The 20,312-nt window shown below is 42.7% G+C and overlaps 2 protein-coding genes across 3 annotated transcripts in view; one reads left to right on the top strand and one right to left on the bottom strand.

Moving 5' to 3' along the window:
* ME1 (malic enzyme 1) overlaps window positions 1-11,859 on the top strand; it is a 213,567-nt gene extending 201,708 nt beyond the window's left edge. The window contains exons 13-14 of the mRNA XM_060236575.1: window positions 3,837-3,935; window positions 11,316-11,859. Coding sequence (XP_060092558.1) covers window positions 3,837-3,935; window positions 11,316-11,483 — 267 coding nt within the window. The 3' untranslated portion in view covers window positions 11,484-11,859. The remainder of the gene's footprint in view (window positions 1-3,836; window positions 3,936-11,315) is intronic.
* Window positions 11,860-13,524: 1,665 nt separating this feature from the next.
* RWDD2A (RWD domain containing 2A) lies at window positions 13,525-19,815 on the bottom strand. Of its 2 annotated transcripts, none has more exons than XM_060236566.1 (3): window positions 19,382-19,815; window positions 15,520-15,745; window positions 13,525-14,223 (listed from the first exon to the last, which is right to left on the bottom strand). In XM_060236566.1, exons 2-3 carry the CDS (start codon window positions 15,718-15,720, stop codon window positions 13,546-13,548), a joined length of 879 nt encoding a protein of 292 aa, XP_060092549.1. In that variant the 5' UTR covers window positions 15,721-15,745; window positions 19,382-19,815; the 3' UTR covers window positions 13,525-13,545. The 2 variants fall into 2 exon arrangements, with proteins under 2 accessions (XP_060092549.1, XP_060092542.1); XM_060236559.1 differs by lacking the exon at window positions 19,382-19,815 and adding an exon at window positions 17,780-17,966.
* Window positions 19,816-20,312: the final 497 nt, after the last annotated feature.

Below are 20,312 nucleotides of genomic sequence, written 5' to 3'. Positions count from 1 at the left end.
GATAAAAGTACAGGAGAGTATAATGTTATTCGCTGCTTTAGGTCCCTACTGGGAAGAAGACATGTTATTAATGAAGTAAATAAATAAAGCAACAATACTAGACCTCCCACAGATAAAGTAGAGCTTTCTACATATTTGGGACTGTGCAGGTATGTAGAAAAATGTGATTTTGCAGATTATCTGGGCAGGGAGGGGTTCTGAGTATTAAAAATACTCCAGAAAGATGGACTGTTGAGAGCATCTGTCAGTTAAAGGGAGAGGGAAGAATGGAAGGAGTAGAATTAGTCCTTTCAAGTCTGTGAGAATTTAGAGAAGCCTGGTAGTTTATGGGATAGCGTGCTACTTTGAAATTGCTGCCTCTTCTGCTCTTCAAGCCTCTGAGATTTATGGAATTGTTGAGGGGGCAGGTTTGAACAGCTTTTCCAAATCCCCTCTTCCCCGTGATTTTTTGCTTGCCTCAGGCTCGTTTAAGTTATTTGCCAAGTGTGTAGCCACATGACAAGAACTTGAGGGGGAAAATTTGCATTGAACTTCTGACATTAATTATTCCAGCTCTGATGGATTAAAGATAGGTTTATCAGTAAACATTAGTCATTAAAAGTCAAATGGAGCTTCCATATTTAGAGACAAGCCTCATTTTGGGCAGGAGCTCACAGCAGCAGAGCTCCAGGACCTCTAAATTTTATTGTGCTGTTTCTTTCTCCCTCCCCAAATGCTTCTGGGCTCCATTGTTCATTCAACCCCCCATTGAGAATTTTGCTGAACTCTATGATTTGGCAAACTTTCTAATATTTCCCCCCACAAAAAATGGGAAAATAATCAAACATATGAAGTAGACAGATGGAAATCATCATGGGAGAAAGTGATTTAAAAAGTATGATGGGAGTAATGTTTTATTATGACAAATTTGAGCTGATATAATTTAGTACCGGTGATGTCAGGGGTGTCTGGCATATGCAAATGAGTTATGCTAATGAGCTCCGGCACTTCTTTTTCTACAAAATGACCCGTTTAGAGATTATATACCTTTGATTGCTGGGAAGTGAACAGGACAGGATTATACTCTGCCTGTGAGTTTCCCAAAGCATGTGGCTAGATTAGTAGGATTTTGGCATGGTCCAGCAAGTCTTTCTTTTTGAAGGAATATCTGGCAGAATATGCTGGACAAGATGATGTACTTATCTTGTAAGACTATAGAATCAGAAATTCATGATTTGGGACATAATGATAAATGTTGGACACAAAATCTTTCCCACCTGTGAACCCCACTGTGCTTCTTGAAACATGACTCTGGAAGCATTTGGTGGGACACAACGCGGGACCAGCACAAACTGTGGAAACTCTTGGACAAGCATTCATGCTTTTCTGTTTGCAAAAGAAGACTTTGCATTCAACCTATGAAAAATTATGTATGCAGCTTGGATATATGGTTTCCCTTATCTAGAAACAAGAGATCTTCTCCATCCCAAACAGCTGTTTATTAAATAGGATTTAGGGAAGTAGTGAAGTGACAACAGGAGCTGTGTGAACCTGTGTGCACAGGGGAGTAGAAATGTTACAGCATCAGAGAATGGGATGCTTTTGCACCTAAGGGAATCTCTATGTCACCTCTCCTGTTAAAGCAAGTTTAGTAATTGTAAGAACAACCCATTCTGCAATCAGGTGTTCCTGGTTTCATGCCAAATAAAGCAAAGTTCACCTTTGATTTTTGGGATGATAAATCAAGGGGCACTGTAAGTTGTAGGTGGTTTCATTCTGATGACAAACAGCGTTCTTTTAAGCCTTCCCAAGCAGAACTAAATTGTCAGAGAATTATGAGCTAATGAATTACTTGTGTAAGTGTACATGCTATGGTTAAGTCATTCCAGAGATAATCCTATTAACTTTTCACCACATAAAAGTATACAGTCAAATGGGCAAGGTGCTCATTCTTGGACGGTGTCCATCACATGCTAGTAGACAGTTTATCCTCATTAGTAAAACAATGGCATGGCAAACGAACACATTTTTATAGCATGGTCAGCGTTTAACATGGCACATCTACTTTTTAAAAACATACCAAGAAAAAGGGTTTATTTTCTGTTTGTATCCATCTTCTATGGGTCTTGCTTTTGGTGCTGAACACTTGGAAACTTTGGCTAGGACTTGAAGACCCAATAAACAGAAAAGCAAAGCTTGATATTTTGGTTCCTTAAACGCTGGTGCTTGCTTGCTGGATTGCTTGAGAAGCTGATTGGCGCTTTAAAAGCATCTTTTTTGATATATCATAGAGGAACTGCTAATGAAAGGGGAGGGAAAATTCAAGAATTTCATTGGGCTAATGCTAGCCCAATGCATGAAACGAAGCAGTTTAAAAAAAACCTTCCTCTGATCTGTTCCAGCTGCTTTTAAATAGGCTGATCTTAGTGCATTAAAGGTGATGGTCAGGCTGATCTCTATTAACAATGTCAATGATTTTGCCCAATTCTCATTATTTAACTATTGCTATTCTGATAGTGAACCTCAGACTTTGAGGCCTTTATAGAATTCCTGTAAGTTTCCACATCTGTCACCATTGTGCAGCATGGTTACTGGAATCTCAAGCATTTTGAACAGGAAAATAAATGCATTCTGAGATGGCATATATATATCTTTGTACTCACTTCATAAACCTTTGGTAACCTGATATCGCCTGGCTCAGGAATTGTTTTGACTTTTTAGATTGTTCTTGATGGAAGCCATCATGAAACTCTGGATCAAGGTGGGGCCTTTAAGTCTATGAGCTACTTTAGGCGTTCCCTTGGATTTAGATTGGCTTCTTGAAATTCCTCTTTTGATGCCTCTAGTTCTTTGTTCCATCTACCACTTCATATGCCACATCAACTAGAGAATCCCTCCCCCCCAAAAAAAAAAAGTGTCTTCAAAGAGGTCAGAGATTGTTCTGGAAAAGTGTGAGCCATGACTTGGCATCTGAATTGGAAATAGTGAATCAACAGAAACTGGTCCCACTCTATGGTGCAAGAAGTGGTGGTAGGCTTGCCAGACCCCAGGTCCAAGCAGGGGATTCTCTGGTTTTGCAGGGTCCTCCTTGCTTGGCAGGGGAAAGCCCTGCCCCAACAGCCACCATGTGCCTTTAAATCTGTCCAGGCTTAAAAACTGCCCGAGTTTTGGACTGTGTGTGCATGCCTTTACATCTGAGCAAGAGGAAAGGTGAATGGGTGGGGTGAGTTGGCAGAGCCACATGGGTCTTCTCAGTGAGTTTGTGAAGCATGTGAGAAAGGAAGAGAAGCAGAGTCACCCTAGGGATGCTCTTTTTGTTTTCCTGTTAGTTTGAAGAAGTTGGTTGAAATACAGCGGAGTAAATTGCCCCAGTGAGATCACAAAAGTGTGTGCATGCTAACTGTGTTTATTTTGGCTGCTTTGTGTGGGTGGGTGTGTTCACTTTTGTTTAATGGAACTGCAGCTGCTGGGGGTGAGGAAAGGAGGAGTGTATTCAGGGGAACTGCACTGCTGTATTTTTATTTATTTTAGGGAATGGGAAAGTCTCCCGTCTCCACGCCCAAAGTCCCCAGATATTTTCTAAGTTGGACCTGGCAATCCTAAGTGGTGGTGGTCTGTTTGCTGAAGAGGTCTTGAGATGCAACTCACAGTTTCTGCTTGGATTCCCCTGTGTCCTGGTACCATCATTGTAGAACTTGAAAAATGTAGTGGTTCATTTATGTGGGCTGAGAACTACTGTCCAACTTGTCATGGAACAATGGTCACACAAATCCATTCTTAATCTGCATGTGATATTTAAAATATAGTTTTCTATAACATGAAAGCATCAAAATAAACATCATATGTTTTGTTCCTAGGTTATAGCTCAGCAGGTTTCAAAGCAGAATTTAGAAGAAGGCCGTTTGTATCCACCTTTATCTGTGATTCAAAACGTATCTCTGAAAATTGCTGTAAAAGTAAGTTCATTGTTCAGCTCCTGATTAAGACTAGGCTTAGTCTGTTTTGCTGTTACATGCTGATGTCGTTTTTGTAGCCAACCTTCTGGATTTTGATTCCTTCTCTAATTTTGTATACATCTAAATACATATAGAGCCCCATGGTGCAGAGTGGTAAAGCTGCAGTACTGCAGTCCTAAGCTCTTCTCATGAACTAGGTTTGATCCTGGTGGAAGCTGGGTTCAGGTAGCCGGCTCAAGGTTGACTCAGGTCGTGAGCAGAGTTTAGGATTGCAGTACTGCAGCTTTAACACTCTGCGCCATGGGGCTCCTAGACATTGACAAACCACCCTGTAAAAAAGTCTGCTGTGAAAACGTTGTGAAAGCAATGTCACCCCAGAGTTGGAAACGACTTGTGCTTGCACAGGGGACTACCTTTACCTTTTAAAATACATAATGCAAGCAGAACATGCTGTGAAGTGACTTCACACAAGACTAAGTAGTTTATCTGTTGTACTGTGCCACCTACTGGCAGTTTTCATATCATTAGTTTGATGTGTCTGTTTTTAATCGTATTTTAAACCGGCGAATGGATCTTTCCTTTTAAAAAGGGTCTTTTCCCAAGCCAAATTTAACTAAAGTTTCAGATAAAGACAGAACCAATACGTTTTATAACACTGGAAAGAGCTATAAAGAGCAAACAGTTACCTGTTTGAACCCCATTTCTTCTAATGCGCCTGTCAATTCTGACATTTATCTTTACTTATGTTCTGCGTGAGAACTGACAGGCTCTTGGAAGATGAAAGGAAATGGGGCCCAGAAACCAAACTTTCAGGAAAATCAGGAATCATTTTCACACGCTCAAAACAAGTACAGTGAATGGACTTAAAGGGGAGTTGTGGTAACTACCGTAATTCTGTCCTCAAGCCTCTGTGGAAAGTAAGTTCTCTACAGAGTCATAACATGAAGAGCTCTCTCTGTAGAAACAGGAACACAGGGTTCTTTCCAATACCATGGCTAGAAAACTATGCAGATAGTTGGGGAGGTACTTGCCACTGTAATCTTGCTCCTCCTGTTTGCATGTTTGTTAAATATGCTTTGAATGTATGAAAAGCTGTAATGCTAGGAGTATTTGGTGGAGGAGCCATGGCTCAGTGGTAGAGCATTGACTTTTTATACAGAAGACCCCAACTTCAATCCCCAGCCTCTCCGGTTAAAAGAATCAGGCAGCAGGTGATGACAAAGACTTCTACCTAGGTTCCCAGAGAGCTGCTGCTACTCTGTTAGACAATGGCCTACTATGCACGGGTGTCCACCATCCATTCCATTGGGTTTTCTTTGTTGTTTTGCATTTTCCTTTGCTTTCAACCTGCATTTCTGGAGGGTTTTGTTTTCCATTCTGCATTGATTTCTGCCTTCAGTGCTCTGTTCACTTTCCGGTCGCTGTTTTCCTGAGGTTTCTGAGAGTGGTTTTGTGCCATTTTTTCCCCTTGCTTTGCTTTCTGAGCAAAGATGCCCTCAGATGTTCATAAGAGAACATAGGAGAAGAACATAAGAAAACATAAGAGAAGCCATGTTTGAACAGGCCAATGGCCAATGGCCCATCCAGTCCAACACTCTCTGTCACACAGTGGCAAAAAACCCAACAACCCAGGTGCCATCAGGAGGTCCATCAGTGGGACCAGGACACTAGAAGCCCTCCCACTGTTGCCCAAGCACCAAGAATACAGAACATCACTGCCCCAGACAGAGAGTTCCAACAATACGCTGTGGCTCTGCTCCATATGTTTATCCATTCCCGTCTCGAAGCTGTCTATGCTCCTAGCCACTACCACCTCCTGTAGCAGTGAATTCCATGTGTTAATCACCCTTTGGGTGAAGAAATACTTCCTTTTATCCATTCTAACCCAACTGCTCAGCAATTTCATTGAGTGTCCATGAGTTCTTGTATTGTGAGACATGGAGAAAAGTACTTCTTTTTCTACCTTCTCTACCCCATGCATAATCTTGTAAACCTCTATCATGTCACCCCTCAGTCAATGTTTCTCCAAGTTAAAGAGCCCCAAGTGTTTTAACCTTCTTTGTCCCACATTATGAACATATGAAGCTGCCTTATACTGAATCAGACCCCTGGTCCATCAAAGTCAGTATTGTCTTCTCAGACGGGCAGCGGCTCTCCAGGGTCTCAAGCTGAGGATTTTCACACCTATTTGCCTGGACCCTTTTTTGGAGATGCCAGGGATTGAACCTGGGACCTTCTGCTTCCCAAGCAGATGCTCTACCACTGAGCCACCGTTCCTCCCTTGTTTTACATTTAACATTTTTAACAAATAGCATGAGACTAGCGTTAATCTCCTAATGCTTGACTCACACTGCTTGTAAAAAAAATTTAGAATGTAAAACAACAAGGGGAAAAGTGGAGTTAGCACACTGATGAATGACAGAAGAGGCAGAGTGGCTGGAACGACCTGCTCTCCCTCCCTTTTAGTCCTCCTCCTCCTCTCTCTGCCAGGCATAGTGGGGCTGGGACCCTCCCAGATGGCTGTTCAGCTCCAGGCTTCAGGGCAATGCTGAACATCTCCCCTTCTGTGTCTCTCTCTGGGCCACAGAAGAAGGCCAGAGATCAGATCTTTTTCCCATTTGAGGGGACAGCAAAGCCAGCCAAGGTTGGGCTTTGCCAGAAGGGGAGGAGGAAGCGCAGCTGGATCAAGATCTGCCTTAGAAGTCACTTTTCCTAAATCACTCTGCACGGAGGTGTCACCTCATATGCCCTCCACTCCCTCTGCCGACAGCAGTCTGAGGAGCCACCTCAAGTCAGAAAAGGTTCTCCTTCTTCAAAGCTGTGCTCTTTCAGATCCTGCCAGAGTTAGAGCAGGAGAAAGTCAAGAAATTTCTTCTTGCTATTTATATTGCTAATCCAGCATTATAAATTTATTTATTTTGCTAATCTAGCATATCTGTGGTTATAATGAGAAAAAAAGAGAATTTTCTTCTCCATAAGTAATAGTAACAATTCTAATTTATTTTGAAAGTAACAGGATAGGAAAGAGGAAAATTCTTATTTGTGGGATAAGGCCATGGACAGTTTCATCATAAATGCTGACAAATGGCAGCTGAATGATAGGATTGCCTTTTTTGTGCTGTAAAAGCAAAAGGGGAAATGCATTGTTTGGTTTTGTTGGCTTTCCCAAATAATTTTGGTGGCAATTAACCGTAAATCATGCTTTATCTTGATTCAGGTGGGGTAGCCGTGTTGGTTTGAAGCAGCTGAACAAAGTTTTGAGTTCAGTGACACCTTTAAGACCAACAAAGTTTTATTCACGGTATAAGCTTTTGTGTGCAAGCACACTTTGTCAGATACACTGAAATAGTTTCCCCAAACAGTACGTATAGGGGGTGGGATGGGGGTTGCTGTCAGAATCTAGATGCTGGGTAGTTATAACTGAGATTGGATGCAAGAAAGATTGTGAATGGCAGTAAGTTAACATACAAATATAAGAGAACAAACAGATGTGGGAATGAGGTTTGAGTCCAGTGGCACCTTACAAGTCAAATAAAGTTCAATTCTGGGTATAGAGCTGAGAGACTTAGTATGTACACTCTTTCAGATTCACTTAAACAGATTTCCTCAAATACTACATATAGGTAGTGGAGAAAGTAATTGGATACTTCCCTCACTGAGCTATAGGGTACAGGGAGGTCGTTTTCGCACTCACCTTAATCAGCAGCGATGACCCTCTTCACCACGCAGGATCTGCGTGGATTTCGCACTAATTGCCGCAGAGCACCCAGAAGAGCCGGAAAGTCCCGGCGCTTTTGCAGCGCAAATGGAAACCGCCAAAAACCAGTTTCCGTTTGCGCCACAAAAGCACCGGGACTTTCCGGCTCTTCTGGGTGCTCCGTGGCAATTAGTGTGAAATCCGCGCAGATCCTGCGTGGTGAAGAGGGTTGTTGCTGCTGATTAAGGTGAGTGCGAAAACGACCGGAGAGTTCCTCCCCCCCTTCCAAATTTGTGCTTTGTTGGAAAATATCAGTACTGGTTTTTATATGACTTTTTTGTGGAATGTAAGCTGCCCTGAGCCTGCTATGGCTGGGAGGGTGGGATATATGCTGAATAAAATAAATAAATAAAAGCTGAGACTTACTTTATGGCACAGCAGCTGTGACTACACTTCTTATTGAGAAGTAAATTCCAGTGATACCAATGGATTTTTCTTCCAAATAGACACAGGATTGGATCCAAAATCCTATGAACAGCGTTTGAAAGGCCATAGCTAAGGATGAGGGAATTGGTTGAAGTTGCCCAGCACATGGATGCACTCTTGAACAATTGTAGCAAGCCCCATGAAGCAACACAGGAATAAGAGGGCAGATTTCCTTCAGGTTTTTTTCTTTCTATAATACCCCTGTGACAGGTAGGGTTCTGTATCAATCCCTCCACTCTTCACAACCCTCAATGGTTAGCTAGCAGATGGTGGCATACAATAAATGTATGTTGGTGAATGGTCAATAAATGTAAACATTAAGAAAGCTGGATAACTTACTGAAGTTACTCCATGGACCTGTGTATGGCCCCCCAGGTTTTAAGGGGATAATTTATACTTTCCTTCTCCTCCCCCTTTTTTCATTCACATAAACCACTTGTATTAACAACATGATACTGAGTTTATTGTTTTTTTCTGTAGAAGTACTAAGCATCTTATTTTGGTTGACAATTAAAATATAAAAGTGTAATGGTTTTCACAGTTAAGCTGGATACAGTTCTCTTAAGAATCATTACAATGCCACAATTCTGGTGAGAAAGATTTTATGTGGGGAAGCTTATTTATTTATTTATTTCCATTACCCGTCTTTTTCACTAGGGCTGAAGGCAGCTTACACAGAGTGGGTAAACACAATCGACAGGTGGGACATTCAATAAACAATGAAAGAGGATTAGAGTTGTGGAACCAACCAGGAATCTAAAAACAAAACTCAAGCAAACCATAAGAATTAACATTACGCATGAAATAACACAAAATTCCATATTAGGATCGTAGTTTCAGCAAGCTATCCAAAATAGCAGACCACAGTCCCTAATAATTTTTCCAAGTAACTTTTTGAATAATTTTGTACTGTGCAACTCTATTGCCTATGTAGAAAAGCCCTCTTGAATAGTTTAGTTTTGCATAGTTTGCAGAAAGCTATGAGGCTAGTAAACCTTCATGCCCTCATCAGGCAGTCTGTTACAAAAGTTGAGGACCCCAATGGAGAAGGCATGCATACAGGCAGTTGTTGATTTTGCACATTTGCAGACTGGCATATGCAAAAGACCCTGCTCTAATGAGCGAAGCTGTTGGGCAGAGCATAATGGGGGAAGTGGTCTTACAGATATCAGGGTACAAGGCCATAAAGGGCTTTGTATGTGATAGTAGAGCCCTGAGGCACAGAATAGTAAAGCTGCAGCACTGCAGTCTGAACTCTCCGCTAACGACCTGAGTTCGATCCCAGCGGTTCAGGTTGACTCAGCCTTCCATCCTTCTGAGGTCAGTAAAATCAGTACCCAGCTTGCTGGGGGGGAAAGTGTAGATGACTGGGGAAGGCAATGGCAGACCACCCCGTAAAAAGTCTGCTGTGAAAATGTGAAAGTAACGTCACTCCAGAGGCAGAAATGACTGGTGCTTGCAGAGCGGGATACCTTTACCTTTTTTATGTGATAGGAATGGGTCATTAAACCCTGGGGTCTCTGATGCTTTCACTGCTTCCCTCACTAAAAGTGAAGTACTGGAAGTGTGGACCTTATTTATTTAGTACTTACGCTTCCCCAGTCTGGTCACCTTTTGACTCAGACCCTGAAGATAAGTTTTAGCTGGTGTCTCAGGATTCTACCTTGATCTTCTCACATATCCCTAGCCAACTGCCTCCCTATAACAGACTAACCTGCCTAGTCCTATCCCTTTCCAATCCCTGCTTACTTTGTATATCTGGCTTATCCCTGACTGATACGACTTCTTTCCTCATTTTCTAACACTTCCCCAACTCAGTCTCCTCTTTCTCTCCTATAGAGGATCCGTGGCCTTTCACTGGCTGGAAACCCTAGGACTATACATTCCCCCCCATATCAAGTATTGGCTGTGACACCTGGAGGGCGGAATGCACAAATTTCCATCAAAGCCTCCTTGTACCACATTGCTAATTGTTTAGGAAGATCACCCAAACTCAGACATGACTTCTGTGGGGGCAGAGGGAACTAATGAGAGAAGGGAAGGTGGACAAGATCCACATCTGCAAATATCTTCCAGTTGTGAGCGTTCAGAATCAATGATTAGGATTGGGTTTACAGTCACCGCATATATTGCATTTTTAGATGTACAGTTATAATTTATAAGTCTAAAAAAGGGGAACTGTGAAATGTGACAAATAATGTGCAGCCACACATATCTTACAGACAGAAGTGACTGCAGTCCCCACTTCAGTGCACTGTTTGTGATAACTTTGTTCCTGCTTAATATTTACTATGGTTTTAAAAGTCGAGTCAGGAGCTACAGAAAGCCCCTGAAGATTTAATTTAGGCTCATGAAATCATTACTCTGAGAGCTTGTTCAGTCTATTAATTTAGTGTGCTGAGATAATTCTTGCTAGAATGAGATACTTAAAGCTGTTGAAATGTATAAGACTAAAGCTACAGACTCTAACATTCAAACCCAATTTTCATAACCTTATTCAGACCTTAAGATTTATATCATATAAAAATCAAATTGTTTTATACTAATATCTATGACTTGCTATACTTAGATGGGATAGGGAGACAGGAAACTGGCTATTCTGATATCCTTCATTTTTTTTCAAACAGCAGTCATTGGGGTTCCCAAATTTGGATTCAGGCAAGGAGGATATCAAACCTTCCTTTGCTCTATGTCACTCAGAAATTGGAACTCTAAACTGTTTTAAAACTCTGGCAGGGAAGAGACATACTGAGTAAATAGTTGTGAGTTAATTGTGAAATGTATACTAAGATCTCTTCCAGAAAATTCATTACTTAAAAAAAAAGTTTTTTGTGTACAGATCGTAGATATCAGTTCAAAGTGGTTCTGTTGATTTATGGGTTCAGTGGGTAGCCATGTTGGTTTGCAGGAGAACAGCTAGATTCCAGTCCAGCAGCATCTTTTAGGTCAACAAGATTCTCAGGGTTCAAGGTTTGAGAATCAGAACTTTGACAGATACAGCATCCTGTATCTGATGAAGAGGACTTTGGCTCTTAAAAGCTCATACCCCGAAAATCTTGTTAGTCTCTAAGGTGCTTCTGGATTTGAATATGGAGGATGATGATAAATTTTGAACCTTTCATCATTATATGCCACACCATCTTCCAAGTTAATGAAGAACTTAACAAGGGGAGGGGGGCTTTTCTGTGTTCTCTCAGATTGCAGAGGAAGCCTACAGAAACAACACTGCCAGTTTCTACCCTGAGCCAGAAGACAAGGAAGCATTCATCCGCTCCCATCTTTACAACACTGATTATGAAAGCTTTCTGGTAGACTCCTACTCCTGGCCCAAACCAGCAGAGAAAATACGGAGCATGATCTTTTAAGAGAAAACTGCACTGCAACATTCTCGGAAACACAGATTTGCTAACTGTATCTCCTTCTAGAACAATAACCCAGTTTTCTCAAAACTCTGGATGTATTTTTTTCTTTTAAAAGGGGCAGGATAATTAACGTCATAGTTCTTTCCCTATATGTTAATTCGGTAAGCTACAATGCTATAGATAAAAATTAAATTTCGGGACAGTTTAGGGGTATTTCTTTTTAAAGGTTATGCTATATTCACTATTATGTAGTACTGTTCTTTTCATATACTTTAATATTTCTATGACATTTTGGTTCTGTATTACATGTTTGCCATTTTCAGGTGAAGCAGTATTACATCCAAGTGATAAAACAATATATCATTGTGATAACTTAAAATGTGGCTCAGCTATTTCTTTGAATATTTTAGTAAGGGAAGGCATGTAGAAATAACAGGGTAAAAAAACTAAACACCTCCGATGAGAAGCCCTCTCATGTCAGGAAGAGTGCTCCCAGTCAAGAAAAGGTAGTTTGGGTTCTCTGTAGAGGATAACAGAGAAAATTACTCCCATTTAGGAGTACATGTGTTCATCCAAGGCAAGTAAAGGAGAAAGAAAGTAAGGCTGGGAAGTTTTGTAGATGCTCCGTAATAACCAACCATATTTCAGTTTAAGAGCAATGGCAGCTTGCCACAATTAGTCAACATTTTCTGATTAAAATAGAAAATGCTACAATTTTTCTATTCGGAAAAAATGTATTTTACTAAAATAAGAATTAGGGGGAATGGAGTATACTCCACTTTGACAACATTAATTCACCATGTTGTTCTTCCCTAGAGTTATCATTCATAAGCAGAGGCCTGAGCCACCTGGTGGGAAGGGCAGGATATAAATTACAAATAAACTAAACTAGATTAGACCTAAGATCTATCAGGTCCACAATCCTGTTTTGTTGGTCTCCCAACAACTGATTTTCAGAGATGCATGCCTCTCAAACTTGGTAATTGCATTTAGTGATCATAGCTAATAGATGCTGACAGATTTAATCTTCTGAGTTGCTCACTATTACCCATGCAAGATAATCATGCATTGTATGAGAAAGTACTTTGTCTATTGTGAGTCTGTTGCCTATCACGTTCATTCTCTCCATCTTCCACCATTCATTTTATAAATCTCAAATGATATCCCCTTCATCCTTCTTGTAAACTGAAAAGCTTCCAATATTTCACTCTTTTCATTTTTTCCAGTTTATGCAGGGCACTTTCCAAGCCTCTTTGACCTCATTATTGACTTATCTGAACTGAATATATGTCTTAGAACACATGCATTAGTCCCCCAGGCTGCCTGCTGTGGGGAAAGGTTTGTGGTGATGGTTCAATTATCTTTCAGGGAAGTTTATCTGTCATTACTGATCTTCTAAGAAAGATCACCCAGCCATTTTCCCCCAAGGGGATTCCACTAAAGATTCTGCCAGTCTTCCTCTTCTACATATAAAGGAGGCAGCTGGACAAGGTAGAGCAATGGTGTTCCATCAGTATGCTGATAAGCACTGAGCTCTGTGGCTTTTTAAAAACATCACAGCTAGGTACTTTGATCTTTGTAGTTATACATTATCTGAGTCTTTGAAGTTCTAGATGCAAGTTAGCCAGTTGAAGTGGAACCTAAATGTAAGTGCACTAATAATAGAAACTGTATTTGCAGGCATAGGGGAAAGAAAGGATGATGCTCTCATAGATGATTCTAGCTTGCTCTGATCATTTGAGATGTACAATTTTGCACTTCCAAGCTGTTATCTTGTCACATATTTAACTGGAAACAAGTCCTATTAGACTTAGTGGGATCTACTTCTGAGTAAACCTGTTTAGTATTACATTGTCCAGAGCTGAAAATGGCACAAAACACATTGGAAGTGACACATAAGTTTCTAAGGAAAATCAAAAGTTTTGATAATTGGAGCTTTAAGTGGCTTAAGCCCTAATTAAAGAGTGCCTTCTCTTTTGTTGGGAGCACCATGACAAGTGCTCCACTAATTCTTTAATTAGTACTAAATATACAAACATTAGGATTAAATACACAAGATTCTTTATTAATTATCAGAAGATTTTCCTTCAATTCCAAACAAGATCTGAAATATATGTTCACTTTGATGCTCCTTCAGGAATTCTAGGAACTGACCAAGATCCATGTGATAGTCATTCCTCAGTCCATAATCACCATGTGCTTGAAACTGTAAATCTTCAAAACCATGAAAACGACGTAGGTGATCTTCGTTTCCTTCAGTCTCTGCACTCTCAACATGCTTGCAGGAAATGTGTTTCCAGTTTGGGTATCTAATGACATGCCAAAATTCTTCACAATTCTCTTTGACGCCTTCCACACAAATGATCCCAGGTTTTCCAGTTAAACAGAAACCAGTCAGATTTAATTTCTTTGCGCAGTCAAAGATCTTTTTCCTCAATTCTTGCCTGTATATGTGATGGCTGTAAATCCACATTCGATTAAAGAATGTTTTAGCTACTTTTTCTTTTGATTCTCTTGAAGAGGACAATTTGCTGTTTTCTAAATAGGGTGAGCTGTTTTCTTGTAGCCACTGCACAGCTGTCCATATGCAGAGTTCATCAGACTCCAAAGAAGCAATGTAAGAAGCAAGATCCTTATTGAGTTGCAGTTGTTGCTGCCTATCTAGAGCATTTGATCTTGCAAAAAGCTGTGGTGCTACATGAGGATAGTCATAAGGCAAGGTTACCTGCAAATTTACTCTTTCCTGAAACAGAAGATAAAACAAACAAAAAAACCCTTCACAAAATGTAGATTTCCAGCAGCTGTGCAGTGTTTGCTAGTCACACAGTTTTCAGAAACATTCAGAAATTGAACTCCAAAGGAATCATGATCAATATCCAATCCTAAATACATTGCTTGAAAGCTTTGCGTGTATATTAATGAGAGGGTTAAGGCCAATTCACACAGTTGGCAATAGCTTTTGGCAGATGTACTGTGTGAACCCAGGAACCCTACATCAGCACACCACTGAAAGTCAAAACATAAACCACAGCAGCTGACACTATAAGTTCATTTCAGTTTTGCTTCATTGTCCACAAAAACACAAAAAAGGGATGTAGCTGAGGACCAGTGCTAGAACATCTTCTCAGCATACAGAGGATTCTAAGTTCAATTCCTGGCAACTTTTCTTTTCCTCTGCAGCTTTCCTTTTTTCCCCCTGTCTTGTCTCTATAGATCTCCTTTAGTTGCAGACAGAAGAATTGGTTGCTGAATCAAGAACTTTACAAACATTTTTATTACTAAGCCTTTACTACCAAAAAGCACTTAGAGCAGAGTAAAGCCAGCTCTCTTAAGGAGCATTCCACATGCAAGCCCTAGTGCAGATCAGAAGAACTGGGGGTAGTTCCTGAAAGCACCCCACCCAGTGGGGTTCACCAGAGACATACAATTCTTCCAAAGTGAAGTGGGAGGGAAGCAGTTGCTGAAGCAATTGTTCTTGAGCATTTTGAAATAAGATTCCAAATCTATTATAGTTTTCGGAGATCTACAACTAACTTCATAATATTCTTAGAATATTAAAAATAGGAATCTCTCATTAACTCTGAATAAGTTTGTATGTTTTTATAGTTAACATTTATAAATATATAGCATTATAAGGTCACCAGCTGTATTTCAGGGCCATTTCACACATTGTGAAACTTCAGATTTGCCATCAAGCCTGCCAGAAACTCTTCTTCCAGCTTACCCTGTTTTTCCTGGCCTCTTGACCTACCTGCAAGTAACTCCAACCCAGAGTTTGAAAGCCACTAACTGAAAAGTGTACTTTGGAGTACATTTTAAAAATCTGTATCTGGGGCAAAAAACCCCAGACTATGGCCTGATTGAGTGCATTCTAGGATACTGGCTTAAGATTATCTCTGCCTGCAGATATTGCCACCTCGGCGCCAACATTTAGGATCAAGGTGTAGAGTTGCTAAAATTCTTCAGGAGGAAATAAGGCAACACTGTCAAAGCAAAAGAAAACTCCCTCAGCTATACAAACCAAAACAGATTATCTTACCTTTGATTCGTCAATGGCAACAGCAACTATATATTCAGTCTTATGTGGCAGAGCTTCACTAGTATTATTCAGGTACTGCTGAACATTAAGAAAAGTGTTATCATCCTGAAGGGTAATTTCGCCTTTATTTGGGAACATGGAAAAAAGCATTTCTAGTTCTGACATCTGAAGCTCAATATTTTCTTTTACTGTCCTAGTCATTATTACAGATGTGAAGCCAAAACACCTGGAGACAGGAGAAATAAAATCAGTAACTGCCTTTGTGCCTCTGCGTATTCATTCTAGAAGAAACTATAAAATACATGGATAAAGTTCTCACTGGAAAGAATGAAATAGTTTTAGCCAAATGAAACACCCCCTCAATTTTTGAGGTTTTTTTAACAAGAAAACTTGTAATACTCAGCAAATTTTGGTTTCAGGTCAAAGTTCAAAGAGTCTCCTTACATCAATAAAATCAATTCCAGCCATATATGCTAAAAAACAGGTGAGTGTGTTGTAGTGAATATGGAAAATCACACCAAAATAAACATGTGGAAGTAACTGATGCCTGATGCTACTGTTATTTATGTATTTTCCTTGCTCTGGATGTTTAAGGTCCATATTCCTTAATAAAAACTGGACCCATGCAAAGTATCACATTACTTGGTATGCAGCAAGCAAGCAAACACAGAATGCAGCAAGCAAACAAGCCACAGATGCAGCCCCAATATCCCACAACAGAAGAAAAATACTGCTGTGATTCCATATAATCCAACATGACCCTCAGGGCAGTTTAAGATGCAATAAAGTGTAGCTGAATACCAAAGGCTCTTGCATTTTCTTTGTTATGAACACTTCATATACATATGAAGACTGGTTCACTGTTATGCCATTAAAGGTTATTGGAATTGGACTGGTTCACTGATAAAAGCTGCCGACTTAATGTCTGCAATATCCAGTGATGGCTTCTATGTGTGAATGGAATAGCACTTCTGACACAGAAGTTCCATCAATATTTTAGCATATCATTTCCAGTCACACCAACTTCCCTCCACCAACTTCTATCACCTCATCGGGCACTTTCACACAGTGACTGCAAGTGGATTTGCTATTCTTACACAGTAAAAATCCAGTTGCAAAGTGCATTATTTAGTGTGAGAACGCATCCATTGCTTATGTTGACTGGGTAAGAATACAGCACAACACCAGTTCACTTCCCAATGAGGTAAGTCCAGTAGAAGAATGAGACTAACCAGGCAGCTCATATTTGAGGTGATAGAATGGACTGAAGCACAGCAAGACGAGGCAAATCACAGTGTGTGTGTAGATCCAAGTAGGCAGCTGTGTTGGTCTGAAGTAGCATAACAAAATAGCAGAGTGTTTGTGTGTGTTTTTAAAATGCTCTTCTACATTTAAAGTCACAGCATCCCACAAGCAGAAAATCAGCACAGCATGGAGTAAACTAGGTTAGAAACTTGTGGCTGTACAAGAATGATGCATTCACAGAAAGCTTTTTACATAGTGGAGCATTTTACAATCACATTCCTGTATACAGCTGCAGTCAGATTGACCATCTGAGGATTCTATCACCTCATTGGGCACTTTCGCACAGTGACTGTTTACAAGTGGATTTTGCTATTCTTACGCAGTAAAAATCCAGTTGCAAAGTGCATTTAGTGTGGGAACACATCCATTGTCTTGCTTACGTTGACTGAGTAAGAATACAGCACAATATCTAGAACTGGTGGAGGGAATGGATATGTTCCCACTGGCCAATCTAACGTGCCATCTTCATGTCTTGTTTTTATAAACAACTTTAAAAGGGGATTAAATAGATTCACAGAGGACAGGTATATCAGCGGCTACTAGCCACGGTAACTGAGGGGAACCTCCACAACCAGAGGCACAAAGCGTCTGAATTCCAGAACCAGGACGGGTTCAGGGGAAGGCTTTGGCCCCTGTGCCTTGTTGGTCCTCCAGAGGAACTGCTTGGCCATTGTGTGAGACAGGATGCTGGACTAAATGGACCACCAGTCCGATCCAGCAAGGCTCTTCTAACTTGTCACAGAGGGACCGAATACCACAGAACCAGCCAGGGCAGATAGCAGCACCAGCGCCATTGCTCGGTCTCTTTAGACCAGGGCACCACATGCTTGTAACTGACAGGAAGAACCGCACTTGAAGGCCCACGGTGATGGGTAATGGACCGGGGTGCGGGTGCTAATGGTGGCGGTCCCGAGAGCGGTGTGATCATTGTCAGCCCCTCCCTGCTGTCACGTACCTCACATATGGTCTCTCTCTCTCTCGCGCGCCCTCCTCCCCGCCCGCCAATACCAGCGCTGGCAACCCCACAGCCACCCACTCCGCTTGGGCCACGGCCGGAACTCCTCCAGCGCTGCCTCGTAACGCCACGGGGCTTGGTGACGCGGACGGAGCTCTCTGAGCATGCGCGATATTAAAAGGCCGTCTCTGACGGCAGCTTTTTTGTGGGCAGCTGATATTTGTAGGTGTAAGCGCTAGAATGACCGAACTCCCGCAAGAAGAGGGAAATCACCGGCTCCTCCCTGGGTTAAGAGAGCCGGTTTGGTGTAGTAGTTAAGTGCCTGGACTCTTATCTGGGAGAACCCGGTTTGATTCCCCACTCCTCCACTTGCACCTGCTGGAATGGCCTTGGGTCAGCCGTAGCTCTGCAGAGGTTGTCCTTGAAAGGGCAGCTGCTGTGAGAGCCCTCTCCAGCCCCACCCACCTCACAGGGTGTCTGTTGTGGGGGAGGAAGGTAAAGGAGATTGTGAGCAGCTCTGAAGAGCCCCGTGATACAGAGTGGTAAAGCTGCAGTACTGCAGTCGGACCCCTCTGTTTACGACCTGAGTTCAATCCCAGCAAAAGCTGGTTCAGCCTGCCCCCCCCCCCCCCCCCCGCCAGAACCGGCTCTAACGCCACGTTCCGGCACCCCCTCCCCCGCCCTGCTTCACGTGGCTAAAAGCGGCGACGCCCCGCTGGCACTCTCCCTTCCCTCTGCTTGTTGCCGGCTAAAAGTAAATTTTGCCGGCTTCGCAGCTCGCGCCTGCACGTTTAACCGCGCAGGCGCGAGCTGAGAAGCTGGCAAAGCTCAATTTTAGCCGGCAACGAGCAGGGGAAGGGAGAGAACCAGCTGGGCGCCGCCGCTTTTAGCAGTGTCAGGCAGGCCAGCTGAGCACCGCTGGGGCGCGCGGGACAGAGCCCGGAGGGGGCTAGCGGCAGCCCGGAGGTGGCTAGCGGCGGCGGGAGGGGGACAAGCTAAGCGCTTACCTGGGGCACCGGAGGGGGAGGGGCGAGAGCCCAATTTGCTGTACCCCGCCTCTCGGCGCCCTAGGCAACCGCCTAGTTTGCCGAGCCGGCTGGAGGTTGACTCAGCCTTCCATCCTTCTGAGGTCGGTAAAATGAGTACCCAGCTTGTTGAGGAGAAAGTGTAGATGACTGGGGAAGGCAATGGCAAACCACCCCATAAAAAGTCGGCGGTGAAAACATTGTGAAAGCAACGTCACCCCAAAGTCGAAAATGACTGGTGCTTGCACAGGGGACTACCTTTACTTTTTTTTTTTTAAGCCGCTCTGAGACTGATTCAGAGAGAAGGGCAGGGTATAAATCTGCAATCTTCTTCGAAAAAGCTGTTCCTGGATGGAAATCTCAGGAGCCGAAGGCAAAACTTGCTTTCCAGCATCATTTGCCCATCCGAATAAAACAGAGGCAGCCTTCTAAGAGAGACCGAGCTGCAAGTTTGCTTTGGACACGGTGCTTTTGCTGCTGCGCTCCTCTGGAAATAAAAGTTTACCTTAAAAAATAAAATAAAAAGCCCGGTGGAAGCGTTTTTAGCAATACCATTTTACACGCTACATTTACTCACTTGCTCTACGCCCACAGCAATTGGGCTCTAAACAGTCCAACGCTAAGAGACGCGCCCAGGAAACTCTTATGGGTGGCAGCCACCCCCTTACATTCCTGTCTTGGGTCGGAGAATGGAAGGGGCTTCCCACTGAGCCTTCACCTCTCTAGCCAGGCTACTTGTCGCGTGGGAGGGGCAGGGCAGTCCTATGCAGAAGGACTCCACTCACGTTGAAATCAACGGGATCAGCCTGGAATAACTGGGCAGGATGATACTGCAAAGGGCTGGACTCGGAAAAGCGGGCCGCCGTGGGAAGATTCCAAAGGAGCGCAGCGAATCCTGCGCTCCTTGCAGGGATCCGCGTACTTTCTTGCATTGTCCCTGCTGCCCTTCAAGGAAGCAAGCGAGAGAAGAGGGGCTTATGCAACCAATTCCCGGGCTGGCAAAACCATGAATGAAACTCGTGGGCGGAGCTACTGGAACAATCCACGCCGTGATTGGTGCAGAGGGAGGAGAGCCCGAGAGCGCGTGCGCATAGTAACTTTGCCGCTCCCGGAAGAGCTGGCGGGAGAGGGAGCCACGTCCGCTGGCCAAACTGCTCGGTGGCGCAGGTAAGCGGAGGGGGCTGAGCTTAACCCATCTGCTTCTCTGATGCTGGTTGATGTTTTGCGTTGGAAAGCAAATGTGGTGTCTGAGACAGTCATGCACATTTTACGGTGGGGGATTCGCTTCTCCCTCCAGACCTTTTTGAATACTAGATTGATCTTTTGACAGTAGGATTCACCTTCCAGAAAGATTGCTTGCGTGCCTAAATACTGTATCTTTTCATTTTGGCTTCTTCCTGGGCGAAGACTCTTTAGTGCCTCTGCAGGGTGTGGAAAAGGAAGTAAAGGCACAGCTTACAGCTGAACTAGCTAACAGAACTGCTACACCTTGTCCTGTGCCAGCTGAT

Source organism: Heteronotia binoei, chromosome 1 (genome assembly GCF_032191835.1).
Source record: "Heteronotia binoei isolate CCM8104 ecotype False Entrance Well chromosome 1, APGP_CSIRO_Hbin_v1, whole genome shotgun sequence".
Lineage (NCBI taxonomy): Eukaryota > Metazoa > Chordata > Lepidosauria > Squamata > Gekkonidae > Heteronotia > Heteronotia binoei.
Note: the sequence above shows the minus strand (reverse complement) of the source record. Positions and strands in the feature narration are given on the sequence as shown.

Bases quoted from the DNA above. Each gene is read 5' to 3' on its own strand.
- RWDD2A (XM_060236566.1), bottom strand. From the start codon at position 15,720: ATGACTAGGACAGTAAAAGAAAATATTGAGCTTCAGATGTCAGAACTA. The intron at 14,224-15,519 runs GTAAGATAATCT...CTTCTGTTTCAG, and splicing joins TTGCCATTGACGAATCAAAG to GAAAGAGTAAATTTGCAGGT.